This window comes from Podarcis gaigeae, assembly GCF_964106915.1.
Source record: "Podarcis gaigeae genome assembly, chromosome: 6".
Taxonomy (NCBI): domain Eukaryota; kingdom Metazoa; phylum Chordata; class Lepidosauria; order Squamata; family Lacertidae; genus Podarcis; species Podarcis gaigeae.
This window is the reverse complement of record NC_139682.1, coordinates 76,360,889-76,375,594: the sequence shown is the minus strand read 5'-3', so window position 1 is coordinate 76,375,594 and position 14,706 is coordinate 76,360,889. Positions and strand designations below refer to the sequence as shown.

The 14,706-nt window shown below is 44.7% G+C and overlaps 1 protein-coding gene across 2 annotated transcripts; it reads right to left on the bottom strand.

Annotated features, from left to right (window-relative positions):
• Positions 1–375: 375 nt before the first annotated feature.
• Positions 376–14,082, bottom strand: RTCA (RNA 3'-terminal phosphate cyclase). Of its 2 annotated transcripts, XR_014565407.1 has the most exons (12): positions 13,891–14,082; positions 11,847–11,947; positions 10,418–10,561; positions 8,080–8,203; positions 6,399–6,457; positions 6,062–6,203; positions 4,542–4,666; positions 4,350–4,408; positions 3,963–4,057; positions 2,968–3,072; positions 500–916; positions 376–463 (listed from the first exon to the last, which is right to left on the bottom strand). XR_014565407.1 is itself a non-coding variant. In XM_083743521.1 (11 exons), exons 1-11 carry the CDS (start codon positions 13,936–13,938, stop codon positions 818–820), a joined length of 1,101 nt encoding a protein of 366 aa, XP_083599647.1. In that variant the 5' UTR covers positions 13,939–14,082; the 3' UTR covers positions 376–817. The 2 variants fall into 2 exon arrangements, 1 of the variants encoding a protein (XP_083599647.1); XM_083743521.1 differs by having other exon boundaries at positions 376–916.
• Positions 14,083–14,706: the final 624 nt, after the last annotated feature.

Here is a 14,706-nt window from a genome sequence, read left to right as displayed (position 1 = left end):
GCTGTGTTACAGCTTGAATTCTGCGGAACTCAAACTGGGCTACAAGAAATGCAACGTAAGAAAGAAAAGGAGCAACGAAAACACAATTATAAAGCATATGGCGTCTAGCACAGCACACTGAAATTGCTACAACAGGCAGAAATATCATTAAGCACATATACCAAGACCCTCAGCAGTTTTCAAGTTTGGGAGCGACTGCACTAAGTCAAAGCTTGCAGCAGTAAATGGACAGGGAGAAGGGACACAGCTATATTCTCCCTTTCCGGAACCTGCACACTTGATGCAAACCAGGTCATACAGGTGCCACCGTCAGAAAATGCCCCCCATATTATTTGCAAACCTCTGCCCTTTTACTGGTAATAAGTAGCAAATATCTTCATCTGTTGAGACTGTTTTATTTTTATCTGTAGTCGTGTGCAAGAAAGGGTTACAGAAATAAAAAAAGAGATGTGAACAGAAACTGCTAAAAATGACTTTTTGTCGACATTTTTGTTGCAACGCACGTGAAGGATTCCATATGATCAGCTCCCAACAGGGGACAAGAACGACCGAATCACAGAAGTCCGTTTTTAAAAGCCGAAGCTATCGCTTTCCCCGCTCTGCTGTGATCTATACTGATCATCTGCTGTGTTTAACAGCAGCAATATAGGCTTTTTATTATCTAGAGAGCCCAAAATGGATGTCCTTTATTAGAATTAATTCAAACCTAACACTAATCACACTTTTCTCCCTTGAGGATGTCAGCAATATTTTTAAAGGCAAAACAAAAACAAAGCCAAAATAATAATAATTAAACCATTCCAACAAACAGCAGCAGCTACAAATTGGTGTTTAGCAGTCCAACTCCTTGGCACTCGATAATGTATGCATCCTTGGGGGAAGCGTCCTCTTCTGATTTTGTCACAGTAAATTTAGCCTGCAATGAAAATAATTTTAAGTGTCATAAAGTGGGTTTATTAACGTATTCTTTAAAATGCACATGTGTAGCCACCTGTATATTGTTTGCATGACGTGCAAGAGCTTGCTTATTAAAATCAGGCTCTGAAAATAAAATACTATAATAATAATAATAATAATAATAATAATAATAATAATAATAATAATAATAATACAAAACTGATAATAAACAACATTCAGTTTAAAACTTGAGGTGTTAAAAGTGTGAGTAAACCTGTCATATGAACAGACCTGAGGAGGCTTTGCTAGACCCCCACCTGAGGGATATTCCATAACAGCAGCATAAACTACTGAAAATATCTACCGTATTTTTCGCTCTATAACATGCACCCAACCATAACACGCACGTAGTTTTTAGAGGAGGAAAACAAGAAAAAAAATATTCTAAACGAAACAGTGGATGTATGATTTTTGTGGTTCATGCTGTGGCCACAGACATGTAATCTGACGGTGAGTTTGGGGTAGCCCAATGCAAAAATCCTGAGGATCCACATGGATCCATGTTTGTAACCACGTTTTTGCACCACTGCGGCCCCAGGCAACAGTGGGTGCGTGATTTTTTTGGTGCAAATTGTAGCCATGGACATGCTATGTGATCTGATGGTGAATTTGGGGTGACCCAGTGCAAAAATCCTGAGGATCCATGTGGATCTGTGCTTTGTAACCACATTTTAAGCGGGGAGGGAAGGAAAAGCACTCAAGGGACAAGGAGCACGTGTGGGATGGGTGGAGAAGGATGCTACTAATAATGCAGGAGAGGGGTTTAAGGGGAGAAGGAACACGTGTGGGGTGTGTGGAGAAAGATGCTGCTAATAATGCAGGAGAGGAGTATAAGGGGAGAAGGCTCCTCTCCTCTCCCACTTTGCTCCTTTAAAGCAAGCAGGCTCTGCTTCTCTCCCTCCTCCCCGGCTCATCCCCCCGCTTAGTGAGCTGAAAAACTTTGCTGCTATTTAGCGAGCTGAGTGGGGAGGAGGGACAGAGAGCCTGCTTGCTTTAAAGGAGCCAACCGGACAGGATCCGCTTAAACTCGTGTAAGCGGCTCCTCTCCTCTCCCGCTTTGCTCCTTTAAAGAAGCAGGCTCTCTGTCCCTCTTTCCTCCCCACTCAGTGGCTCTTCTCCCGCTTTGCTATTTCAAAGCGAGCCACGGAGGAGGGAAGCATTTGCTCCGTAACACGCACAGACATTTCCCCTTACTTTCTACGAGGAAAAAAATGCGTGTTATGGAGCAAAAACTACGGTAACTAGAGAAAGCAAGTCTGTGAAGTGTGTACTCATCAACCGACATTAAAAAAAAGAAATGATATATAACGAGCTGAAAAAGGTATTTAAGTACACCTTTCTTAAGAAACCAGAGGCCTTCCTCCTGGGCATTGTCGGCCAGAGTGTGCAAAAGAAGGATCAAACTTTTTTTATGTATGCCACAACAGCAGCAAGGATACTCATTGCTAAGGGCTGGAAAACTCAAGATTTGCCCACACTGGAAGAATGGCAGATGCAACTGATGGACTATATGGAACTGGATGAGATGACCGGCAGAATCCGAAACCAGGGAGAAGAATTGGAGGAGGAGAACTGGAAGAAGTTTAAAGACTATCTACAAAAGCATTGTAAACTGTATGAATGTTAAGAAAAATGTAAGATCTGCAACATCAGGGCTCCAACAAATTAATAATTTATATGTGTAAAAGTTAATGTAATTGAAAAATAAGATAAATTGTGGATAAATGGTACTCTATAATTAACCTTTGACAAGAGAAATTTAAAAGATTAAATTTGAGATTTGAATATTGGGAAATTTTAATAGATAAATTAAATTAAGTTAATAATTTGCTGGTAAAACTTATGAGTTTAGAGAGTAGGAACAAGAGGCGTGAGGAAGTCCAAGGATGTTTATGAAATGAGGATATCTGAATTTGGTATGTTTTTTTATATATCTTTATTGTCAAACAAAAATTTAATAAATATTATAAAAAAGAAAAAGAAAAAAAAAGAAAACTATGTATCACTCACCTTTGTCAGCTGTTCTGCAAAATGTATAGCAGTTTTTGTATGGAGAGTAATTGGTCCAGTTTTCACTCTGGAGAGGCCATTTGCTAAAGCCATGAAAATGATTAGCTTGAGAAGAGAGAGGAAGAAAAAAACCCACATCATTATTAGTGATGCAACTCCCATGGCAGCTAAAGAAAGCCAGTTGAAGTAACACTCCTTGCCCACATAACTCACAATAAAATCCTATTCATGTCTTTGCAGAAGTCAGCAAAGGTAAAGGACCCCTGGACGGTTAAGTCCAGTCAAAGGCGACTATGGGGTTGCGCCGCTCATCTCGCTTTAACGGTTAAGGGAGCTGGCGTTTGTCCACAGACAGCTTTCTGGGTCATGTGGCCAGCATGACTAAACTGCTTCTGGCACAACGGGACACCGTGACGGAAACCAGAGCGCACAGAAATGCCATTTACCTTCCTGCTGCAGTGCTACCTATTTATCTACTTGCACTGGTGCGCTTTCAAACCGCTAGGTTGGCAGGAGCTGGGACAGAGCAATGGGAGCTCACCCTGTTGCGGGGAGTCGAATCGCCAACCTTCTGATCAGCAAGCCCAAGAGGCTCGATGGTTTGGACCACAGTGCCACCCGTGTCACAAGGGGACTTACTCCCAGGTAGGTGCCAGAGTGCAGCCCTTTCAAGACCACCTGATATTCTGCCCTTCTCATTTTGGGAGGTGCCTCCACCTGCCCTTGTCAAACTCTTGTTTCCTTATATGCATAGCTGTCAACGTTTCCCCTTTTTTAAGGGAAATTCCCTTATTCCAAATAGGATTCCTCACAAGAAAAGTTGACAGCTATGATTATATGAGGGAACCTGTGTGTCAAGGATAGGGAACCTGTGGCCTTGCAGATGTTACTGGACCACAACTCCCCTCTGCCCTGGCCATTGGTCAGACCAGCAGAGTCCAACCACGCTAGGAGGGCAAAAGGTTTGCCATCCCAGCTCTACACAAAACGCTTACTTGGTCTTGCAGATAATCGTCCACTGCTCCCCCATGTCGAAGATTTCCAAGCAACATCTCGGCGGCTTCGATTCCAACTCTGTCAGCATTTTTACCTGTGTGAAGAAGAAGCACAGGTAGAAACTAACACACCTGTGCTGCATGTGTGGCAAGTGTTTTGTGCTTGTGTGAGCTATGTGCCAAAAAAAAAAAAAAAAAAAAGGTTAGCTACCGTAGCTCAAGAATGTGGCCTTTTAGTGACTGTCATTATTACATCGTAATTACGCAGAACATGGATAATATAAAATAAGACACCACCACGAAGCATGTCAGAGCGCCAAATTAGTTTCCATTAGAAGCTTTTTCAAAAAAATAATAATTAAAAATCCTGTTTGCCCAAATCCTCACCTCTTTTACCAAGCGATGATCCAGCCAGCAAGCAACCTGTGGAAGTCTCTGCAACAATTCTAAACAGAAGGGGGGAGAGTGAGATGTTGGAACAGTTATACATAGAAAACAGCCTTTGGAAAACTTTAAAGTGCAGATAAGTGAATTTCAGGATTGCGAGCGTGCGGAAACCTGCAATTTGAGCCCACTCACATTATTCCACTTCCGGTTCCAAAGGCCTCATTATCCGGTTCTCGAACGGCCTCAATGTTGACGTCAAGGTCTCGGATTTCCTTTCTGATGCACCTCACTGCCGCCGACGCCATGTCTTTTGCTAACTAACATGACAAGGTCAAACAAGTCAAAACAACTGAAACCTCGACAGAAGAGCTTTCCACCATAGTCTGAAGTTCCTACGTAGAAAATGGCTTCTATCATACAAAACGGGCGATAAAATTCTCCTTACTCCTCGGCAGGTTGACGCACAGACACCTGGCTTGCTAAAGTGTCTCTTACATGCAAAGCGTTACTGCTTGGTAAACGCTTGCCTATTAGACAGCGTCTATACAGTGTAGGTCAGGGGTAGCCAATGTAGTGCCTTCCGAAAATTTGTTTTTGGGACGCCTATCATCCCCAACCATTGGGGCTGATGGAAGTTAGAGTCCTATAATGTCTGCAGGGCACCCCATTGGCTGGCTATACCTGGATTAGGTTCCTCTGCATATTTAGAGAGAGGTGGTATTCCAGTGTCACAAAAACGAGACCCTGGAAGATACATTATTCCAGGTCTGGCTGATTCACCAACATCAGCTCCCCCAGGGTCTCTGGCAGGGGTCTTACGTATCACATGCTCCCCGTTCCTTCTTTAAACCAAAGGTGCCAGTGATAGCTCCTGAGACACCCCCCATAAAAAACTATGGTCCTTCTCCTTCTGGTTCTATAACAAAATATGTGTGGGCACCTGCATACATATGCGTTACAAATTCACTGATATGCTGGAAAGAAAGTAGCTACACATTTTTTTTTTATTCACCATGTGCAGCAGAACACATGCATTTTCCCCATGAGGGTGCATTTAATTTTTCAACTGACAGATCACCAAAATGAGGGGTGCTACAAAGTTATAATATTTTGACAGGATGTTTTGGTTAAATTAATACAATTTGGTTCTGCTTGGCAAGTAAAATGTGTGTCGAATTGCACAGAAATCATTAAAAATGATTGCCAAGTACAGTTGTACCTTGGATCCCAAACGCCTTGCGAGTCGAACGTTTTGGCTCCTGGACTCAGCAAACCCTGGTTTGCGAAAGTTATTTGGAACCTGAACGTCCGACACAGCTTCTGATTGGCTGCAGGAGCTTCTTGCAGCCAATAGGAAACCGCGCCTTGGTTTCTGAACATTTTGGAAGTCGAATGGGCTTCCGGAACGGATTCTGTGTGACTTCTGAGGTACCACCGTACTTGCAGTTAGTAATAAAACATAAGATTGATATATAATCTATTTAGTATTAACTGACATTTCCAGAAGGTAACATTAAAATGCCTTGGTTTTCCAAAAACAGTTAATTTGCTGGACTTACCAAGCTGAGAGCTGTCCAATCACAAAAAAATAAAGAACAGATTTGAAGCCTCACACCCAAAAACTTTGTGACCCCCTCACTGAAAGAAATTTGCAAAAAATTGAGTTTTGACCTCTAAAATGACACGCCCTAAGAATACGAGGACAGGCTCACTTTGACTGGCAGAGCTCCAGCTACGAAGGCTCTTCCGTGTATCTTGGTCACGGTGCCGCGGTTGGTTAAGTCGATTGGGCTCAACTGTTTTACAGGGGACATCCGTATGATCACTTCGCCACCCCCCTTGGGGTAGTAGCCCCTGTCAAGAAACAGCAAGTTATGGGCCAGGTAATGTTTCTGTCATGGCAACGAAGAAACAAGTCAAATAAAAACTAGAGTTTATGGCTGGCTTATTTAAGCACAGTTCAAGGTTCAAACACAATGTCAAACTGCAGTTATTTAAAAGCTTCAAATCTCATCCTCACAGTCACAAAAGGAGGAGCCTGAGACTTACCTCCTTTTTATATCACAGTCCAGGGTCAAACTGAACTTCTCAACCATTGGTTTGAAGACCTGGAGAGTAAATACATTTGCTGAAAAACACAGATACATACATATTTTAGTGAGCAAAATATTCCTTCCTATCACCCTGTCAGAGTGTCAAAAGAATGTTGTTGTTTTTGACTTGTGTGCTGCCAAAGCACACACGTCAGTCATTGCTATGGGAGGTTGTTTTGTGCATATATAATACACAGATACAGTGCTATTTTTCTGGAAAAAGAGGGGCTAAAACTCACCATGAACACGTCCCTTGTTCTCTTAGAATGGCAATGGCGCCAGAACTGAGAGGTACCAGAACTGAGTTCCGGCAAGTTCTGGCTGAAAAAAAGCTCTGCATATATAGTGATAGATAGAAAGATAGCTAGCTAGAAATGACGACTAGTTAATTTGCATGAATTCTTTTAATGGCATGATGTATTTATGTTTTTAAACGTTTACTTGGAAACCTTTGGGTAACAAGCAACAAGTCAAACAAACAAAATTGCTAGTAAGGTAGTGGCTTAATTCAATCTTATTAATGTTTTATTACTTATTATGATTTATAACAAATTATTATCATGAGATCTCAGGGCAGTTCACAGAATAAAAAACAGGGTAAAAACAAGTCTTGGACTCTCACAATCCCTCTTCCCCTTCATTTGCACATGGCAACAGTGATGGGGAGGTAGATTAAAAGCAGCCACTTCTAATTTGTCTGAATGCAGAAAACGTTGATTTGCACAAATCATTGTTTATTTGCAAACTATTATCTGAAACCACAGTTTAATTGTGGTTTGCAGGCAAAATAAAGTTTTTGCAAATCAGTTCCCTGCAATCAGGCAAAGCAAGTCATGGCTTGCTGCACACTAGAAAAAGACTTGCACATGACAGGGAAATCATAAAGAAAAATCATGGTTTGACATTATGTCTGAACTGAGTCGATGGGCAGTGCTGACTTTTAGTTTCCACAAATCCTGGTTTGTCATATCTTGGTTTAAAACAAACTCCAGTTAAGTTAAATAATCCATGGTTTGAAGTTGCATTCTTCTGAAGCATGCCTTTCAAGGAAATGAACTGCAATGAAAATGCCTGAAGGAACCACAATTCTGAAGTCAGGCGTACTGTGCTACTTCTACAATCCCATTTGTTTAAACAAATAAGAATTTATAGCGCCTGAATGAATGGTTTCAAGAAGTGAACAGGCTAGTAGACAAGCATTCACATAGTTAATTCCAAACAATCAGACAAAGAAGCAATTTATTATAGTTAAAGGAAACAAATCTGCCAATATAAGGGAAATAATCTGCCTTTATATGGGACTATCTAACATCTGCCTGTCAAAGGGCTACTCAGAACCATACCATCGTAGCTGCAGCATCAGACCATTCAAGTAGTCTTGTCAGGGAAGCTACCAAAAACAAATTTTTTCTTTCCTCCTTCCTGCCAACAACATGCCACAACGCCAAAGTAGGTGGACGTGGAAAACTTAGAACTAGTAACTTTTTGTGGCTTTATCTCCACTTTCTGGAATTTAGGTCCACTTAACCGTTTGGTGGCAATTTATTTCGGATGTAGCTTTCTTGTGTAACGTTGTTGCCAAAGTCTAATGAAGCAAAGGACTGACTTGAGCTGCAAAGATGGAAGGGTCAACTTACCATCACTGTATAGTCAATCTGGGGAGCCATCTCTGCATTGGTGCCACCTTTCAAACGAAGCTCCGATGGAGAGGCTGCAAAGAGCACACAGGGCATTGCAACTTGCATCAGCAGGCAGACACTCCTGAAACAGGAATGAGACACAGACAGAATGTGTTATTTATTACGGAGGGACCGGAGCCAATGGGGATTCCAAAACTCCCAGATGCAATTTTCTATCTGTGGGAATGTTGTGGATAGTAGGAGAGGATATAGGAGAGGAGGGCCTTCTAGTGGTTCCCTCACTGTGAGAAGCAAAGCTACAGGGAACCAGGCAGAGGGCCTTCTTGGTAGTGGCACCCACCCTGTGGAATGCCCTCCCATCAGATGTCAAAGAGATAAACAACTACCTGACATTCAGAAATATCTGAAGGCAGCCCTGTTCTGAGAAGTTTTTAATGTGTGACATTTTAATGTATTTTTAATCTTTGTTGGAAGCCGCCCAGAGTGGCTGGGGAAACCCAGCCAGATAGGCGGGGTACAAATAATAAATTTTATTATTATTATTAAATATTACCCTTCCTTCACTCACGCTAGTGAAGCAAGTAGCAGAGTGCATTCCCCTTATACCAGGGGTGTCCAAACTTTTTTCGCCGAGGGCCAGATTTGATGAAGTGAACATGCGTGAGGGCCGACCAAAGTTGTTGACCCTTTATTTTAGTATTGAAGTTGTTGATCTTCTGTTAGAATTTTACCCCAGGAAATTAACTGCCACAGGGGCCGGATTAAACCAATCGGAAGGCCGGATTGGGCACCCGGGCAGCACTTTGGACATGCCTGCCTTATACAGCAGGAAGCTGGTGTGCAGATTCATTTGAATCTCTTTAGCTAAGCAATCCAGTCTGGCATGCCCAGATTGGATTTATCCCTGGTAAGTCCCCTTTGATCCCTCTCCAAAGAATAAAGACACAACAGTCAAGGCAAAAGGGTAAAAGAGGAAGATGGCTGCGTGACTGGACCTGTTGTGGGGTCTGCAAGGGTCACAGACACCTACCTGGTCACATGTAGGGGGAGCATGCTCCAGACCAGGTGTAACAGGATGTTATACTAGCTGGAGTAACATCCCCTTGTCTGTGTCCACTCTAGGGAAACCAGGAATGTTGTATTTGACTGCTCCAACGGATTACATCTCACACTATCTACCAGTGACAGAGATGAACCTTACAAAAGGGTTATACTTTAAAACACACACACCGCTGAGCTCACAGAAAATCTGTGACCCAGTAAACAAAGCTTCAAAAAGCCAGTCCCAGTGTTCAGAGTTTGCGAAGAAAAGCTATAAATATTACTATTTATTATGACTCCAGTGCACTCCCGTTGCTGTTTTTTAAATCCATGAATACGGGCCACCCAAGATCCAGAGCTATCTTGAAGTTTCTGGTGAAACACTGCATTTTGAAGCAGTTTTCCCCAAGACAGCTCCAATCTAACTCAAACATGGCATCCCTTTCCAGGAATTTCTTTTGCCACCAGTTTCACATCTGCTTTACTAATAAAGATTGTGCAAGGAGGCAACTTGGCGAAGTATAAAAACCAAGGTGCATGTGGCAGAAAGCCCCAGGTATGGTACATTTGAGTACATTTCATTTTCCTTCTGGATTTCCAGGAGGCAGAGAAACCAACTGGACAATTACTGTATTTTTCGCTCTATAAGACACACCTAGTTTTTGGAGTAGGAAAACAAGAAAAAAAAATATTCTGAATCCCAGAAGCCAGAACAGCAAGAGGGATCCGGCTTCTGGGATAGCCTCTTGCTGTTCTGGCTTCTGGGATAGCTGCGCACAGCCTCTCCTGGGCAGTGGGAGGAAGGCTCCCCCAAGAGCCGTGTTTCCTTTAAAGAGCGCGCGGAGCATGTGTGCGGCTCTTGGGGGCTTTTCCCCGAGGAGGTAGAAGGGCAGCCCTTTTCTCTCCTTGGGGAAAAGCCCCCAAGAGCCACACACAAGCTCCACGCGGCTCTTTAAAGGGAGCGCTGAGCAGAGCCTCCCGCCTGCATAAGATGCACACACATTTCCCCGTACTTTTTAGGAGGGGAAAAGTGCATCTTATAGAGCGAAAAATACGGTATGTCCGGCAAAGACATCACCAGCTGAGGGTGTGGCCCGCAGCAACTTGTGCATACAAGGAAAGGCAAATTCAACCTGAAAGGCAGCAAGAAAAAACACGACCGATCGGCATTTTAAGCCAGTAAGGTGTCTTGTCAATACTGGATCCATTTTCTTTCATTCTGTTATGTACAATTTCTCTTGAACACGGAATGACAATTGCTACATCAGCACCCAAAGAAGTCGCAGAGATATACCCCGCTGTTTTGGTATCCGCGACGTGGGTCCCGCCCTGGATCTTCCCTGGCACGAAAGTGACTTCGGTCGATCCAATTTCTCCACCTTCCATCTGCCCGTTGCAAAGGTCGCGAACCATTTTCAATCCTGACAGGTGCTGAGGCCTTCAAGTCAAGAGGACTGAGTTAGAACAGAAGCAAAGCCTGCGTATGCACTCACGTAGCAAAGAATACTCGATTTTTGCATGTCCGGTGCAAACTTCTCAGTACACCAGAGGTGCAAGCAGTAACTTGCCTGCAAGCTCAGGGTGAGCAGCCATTGTCCCTGGCCAAGAAAGTTAGTGGTCATAGCGGCAATCATCTTCCAGGGAAGGAAGAAACCAGCGCTATCACAGCTGCAGAATTCCCTGGGAAGAGGGACTGGTTGCTAAAGTACCCTGGAATTCGTAGCTCTGTGAGGGGTCTCCTAACAGCTCCCAGAATTCTTTGGGAGAAGCCGTGACTGTCCAAAGTAGCACAATAATGCTTTAAATGCACAGTGCACATGAGGCCTCAATCACTGCTAGCACACAGAAGAGATGCTAAGTTTGTATGGGAGGCTAAGGGATTTCCAGATGCAAGCAGAGGCTCATATGACTGAATGCTACCCAGCAAGAACAACAAAAGATTCCTACACATAGAAAACAAGCGTGTTGGGGAGAATCTTGCCCCAGAATAGGACTGGGGACTCTGTGGGCTTCCAAACTGTGGATTCCAATCAACCATCAGTGCAGCTAAAGGTCAGGGAGGATGGGAGTTGTAGTCTAGCAATAAATAAAATAAATAGCTGAAGAGTTACGGGTTATCTCCCCAAGTGTTATCTATTATTATTTAAATTTATATACCGTCCTATACCCATAGGCCTCGGGGCAGTTCACAGGATAAAATCAGAACACAAAACCAAGAAACACACAATCAAACAAAAACAACCACAACCCAACAACCCTCCCCCCAAACACATTTTAAAACAGCAGAGGATGTACGATATAAACAGTTAAATCACTTTTTTAAATGATTGAAAAGGACATAAAAAAACTATTTAAAATCAATTTAACAGAAAAAGCAGTACTCTCTGCTGGGAAGCAACACCAGTCCTTATGAAGCCTGTCAGGCCCCAGCCTGGGTCAGGTAGATAGAGGCAGGAGCAGGACCCTCAGGCTCTCAGCAGGGTGGTCCTTGATGACTGTCCACCCCAACTTGCTTTGCTATGCAAAATGGATGTGCATTCAGTCCCACTGACATTCCCATCCTGCAGTCTGAAGCGATAATGTCCAGATGCAGAGCATCATGGGGTCAGGTGATTGACAGGTCGGCTGTCCTATCAAAGCTGGCCTGCCAGGTTGGGGGCAACGAGGTTCCCCAAGACCTCTCCTAAAGCAAACCGCTTTGTCAACTGTTCTCCTGGACTTACCTAAGGCCAGGCTGACTCCTGCCGGCTCGGATATTTTTCACATGTAAGGGCGTACCGAAGAGGCAGCTCAGAGCTGTGGTGACGCGCAGGATCTGGCCACCCTGAAAGGAAAAGAGAGGATCAAATACTTGCGACAGATAGAAGTGACTGTCATGCAGGTACAGCCTCATCACTGTTTCCAGGCAGACTGCTCGTCTTTCCAGAAATTAAGTACTGTCCTGCTATTGCAGTTACCGAGTCTATTTGTACGGACGCGGACTTTGTTTACAAGTTCCACTGGGTACCCGGGTGGGTAGACAGAGGTCTTTGGGGAAAGGCCATAGAATAACAGAATTGTGGAGGCAGAAGGGCTCCCCAGGGTCATCTAGTCCAACCCCCTGCAAGGCAGGAATCTCAACATGTGGTCCCCCATCCAATTTGAAAACATAGTGTCTAGCTTTGCAAGTGTGCTAGCAGTTTCACTGCTGCGTAAGTCAGTGTCAGAGGACCTGCTTTGTATGCAAACAACTGCATGCTCAATTCCCGGAGTCTCAGGGTAGGCCTAGGACAGATCCATGCCTGAAACCCTGAAGCGCTACTGCCAGTCTGTGCCAACACTTCAGAGCTACATGGCCAATGGTCTGGCTTCTTATAAGGCAGCCGCCTATATTCCTTTGACTGCAGCTTGCTTTTAAAGTGCTTTCTGATTTTTGTCATAAACGGCACTTGCACCAGCACACCTGCAAGGCGGGCTACTAACCGGGGGCGGACTTTGGTAATACGGCACCCTGAGCAAGGGCAAAATTTGGCAGTATTCTCCTGATCTAGAGAACAGGACTCGAACCAGCGACTTCAAGTTACAAGAAAGGAGGCTAAACATCAGGAAAAACTCTCTTTGAGAGGAAGAAGCTGTTCTACAGTGGAATGGGAGGTGAAGGCCAGGGGTCAGCAAACTTTTTCAGCAGGGGGCCAGTCCATTTTCCCTCAGACCTTGTGGGGGCCCAAAATATATTTTTTGTGGGGGGAATGAACGAATTCCTATGGCCCCACAAATAACCCAGAGATGCATTTTAAATAAAAGCATACATTCTATTCATGTAAAAACACCAGGCAGGCCCCACAAATAGCCCAGAGATGCATTAAATAAAAGGACACATTCTACTGTTGTAAATAAAAATATGCCCTTTTCCCTTATGGGGTATCCAAGAGCCCATATAAAGTCCTTACATAGGTTCCCTATTGGTAGGAGAAAATAACAGAGGCCAACCAGAGAATATTGAGAAGCAAAGCAGCTAGTAAGCTTGATCTTTATTGATCTGTTGCAACAGGGTACAACAGACATATCCTTGAGACAGGATTTGTGAGGAAAGAGACAATGGGAAGGCTTCTCCAGTTTAACCTTGCAAAGAAAGGATTTGGTCAGTTTAGGAATCAAAATGGTTCCAGGTTGGTCTTCCTGTGTTGATCTATGTATGTGCGGTTATGAACATTGCCATATATCTAAGACCATAAAATTCCTATCACACTACTCATGTAAAAAACACGATGATTCCTGGACCATCCGCGGGCCGGATTTAGAAGGCGTTTGGGCCAGATCCGGCCCCAGGGTCTTTGTGTGCCTACCCATGTGGTGGGCTCTCCTTTCCTGGACGTATTTTTAGCAGAGGTTGGATGGCCATCTGTCATGGCTGCTTTCGCTGAGATTCCTGCATTGCGGGGGGGGGGTGGACTAGATGACTCTAGGGGGTCCTTCCAACTCTACAGTTCTATTCAGAAGCAAGCCCTACCGAGCAGGGCTGCAACCTGGGTGGGGTAAGGAGAAAGGTAAACACAAGGAGTTTGGCATTCCCGTTGGGGAAACCAAACAAGGTGTTATGCGACTCCACGGCAGGGGATCGAAGGGGAGACGCTCCCCACCCCCAAATCTCCAAGAATGCAACTCCGATCTATCTGGAGGCCGGTCCCGCCCCCCCCCAAAACCCCATTCATTCAGGTCCATGGCGGCTATGAACCCCGAGAAAGGCGGCCGGCCCCGCGCGTAATCCTGTCCGACTCCCCAGCTCACCCCTTCCATGATGCCGCCGTCGATCTCCACCGGCTCTGGATCGCCCATGATCGGAAGCCGCCGTCGAGGATCCGAGCCCCGGAGCCTGCAGACCTGGGCGAGAAGGAGACGCCGGCACACCCGCCCTTTGCTCCAGGCCGCCGCCAGCGAGGAAGGGAAGCCGCGGACTCGGCTGAAGCGCCGCCCCCGCCGGGCTCGGGTTGGAGGCGCGCGGAGCAGGCGCACAGGGAAACCAGCGCAGCCGCCCTTTCCTCGGAGCTGCGGATCTGCAGCGCCGCTTACGAAGCGGGATTTGGCTTCTCTTATCTACCGACAGGCTCTTTCGGTAACTGATTTTATTGAAACCGAAAATGCGTAAGATCCTTCCCAGAGCGCAGGGGATTTATTTTATTTTTTGATCTCAGGGTCGTGGGTTCGAGTTCCGCACCGCGGAATGATGGACTGGAATGATGAGCTGCGCGCAACTGCCACTGACAACAGACGGCAGCTTGTCAAAACGCCGTATCATAAATTTCATTTATAAATTTCATGTTATTTCATTTATGTGCCATAAGACGCCGCTTGTGAACAAACAAATTTGCAAAAAAAAGGTGAAACGCAAAGATCAAGAACAATTTGCAACCAGTGCGTGCAAAAGGTTAAAATGCTAGAACAAATACCGCAGCGTTGTCTTTCCTGAGTGTGCTTCGACTAGCTTTTATTCGGTTTGAGCAGCAATAGGATCCGGCCGACCCCACTCTTGAAGCAAGAAGGTAAGGCGACCACCTTGGGTGGCACAATCACAGGGGCAGCAGATCCCGATGCAGATCTTTGTTC

Excerpts from the sequence above, each read along its gene's own strand:
- RTCA (XM_083743521.1), bottom strand. The coding sequence starts at position 13,938 with ATGGGCGATCCAGAGCCGGTGGAGATCGACGGCGGCATCATGGAAGGG. Across the intron at positions 4,409-4,541 it reads GGAACCGGAAGTGGAATAAT|AATTGTTGCAGAGACTTCCA; the intron begins GTGAGTGGGCTC and ends CCTTCTGTTTAG. Across the intron at positions 4,058-4,349 it reads ATCATCGCTTGGTAAAAGAG|GTAAAAATGCTGACAGAGTT; the intron begins GTGAGGATTTGG and ends TTCTTCACACAG.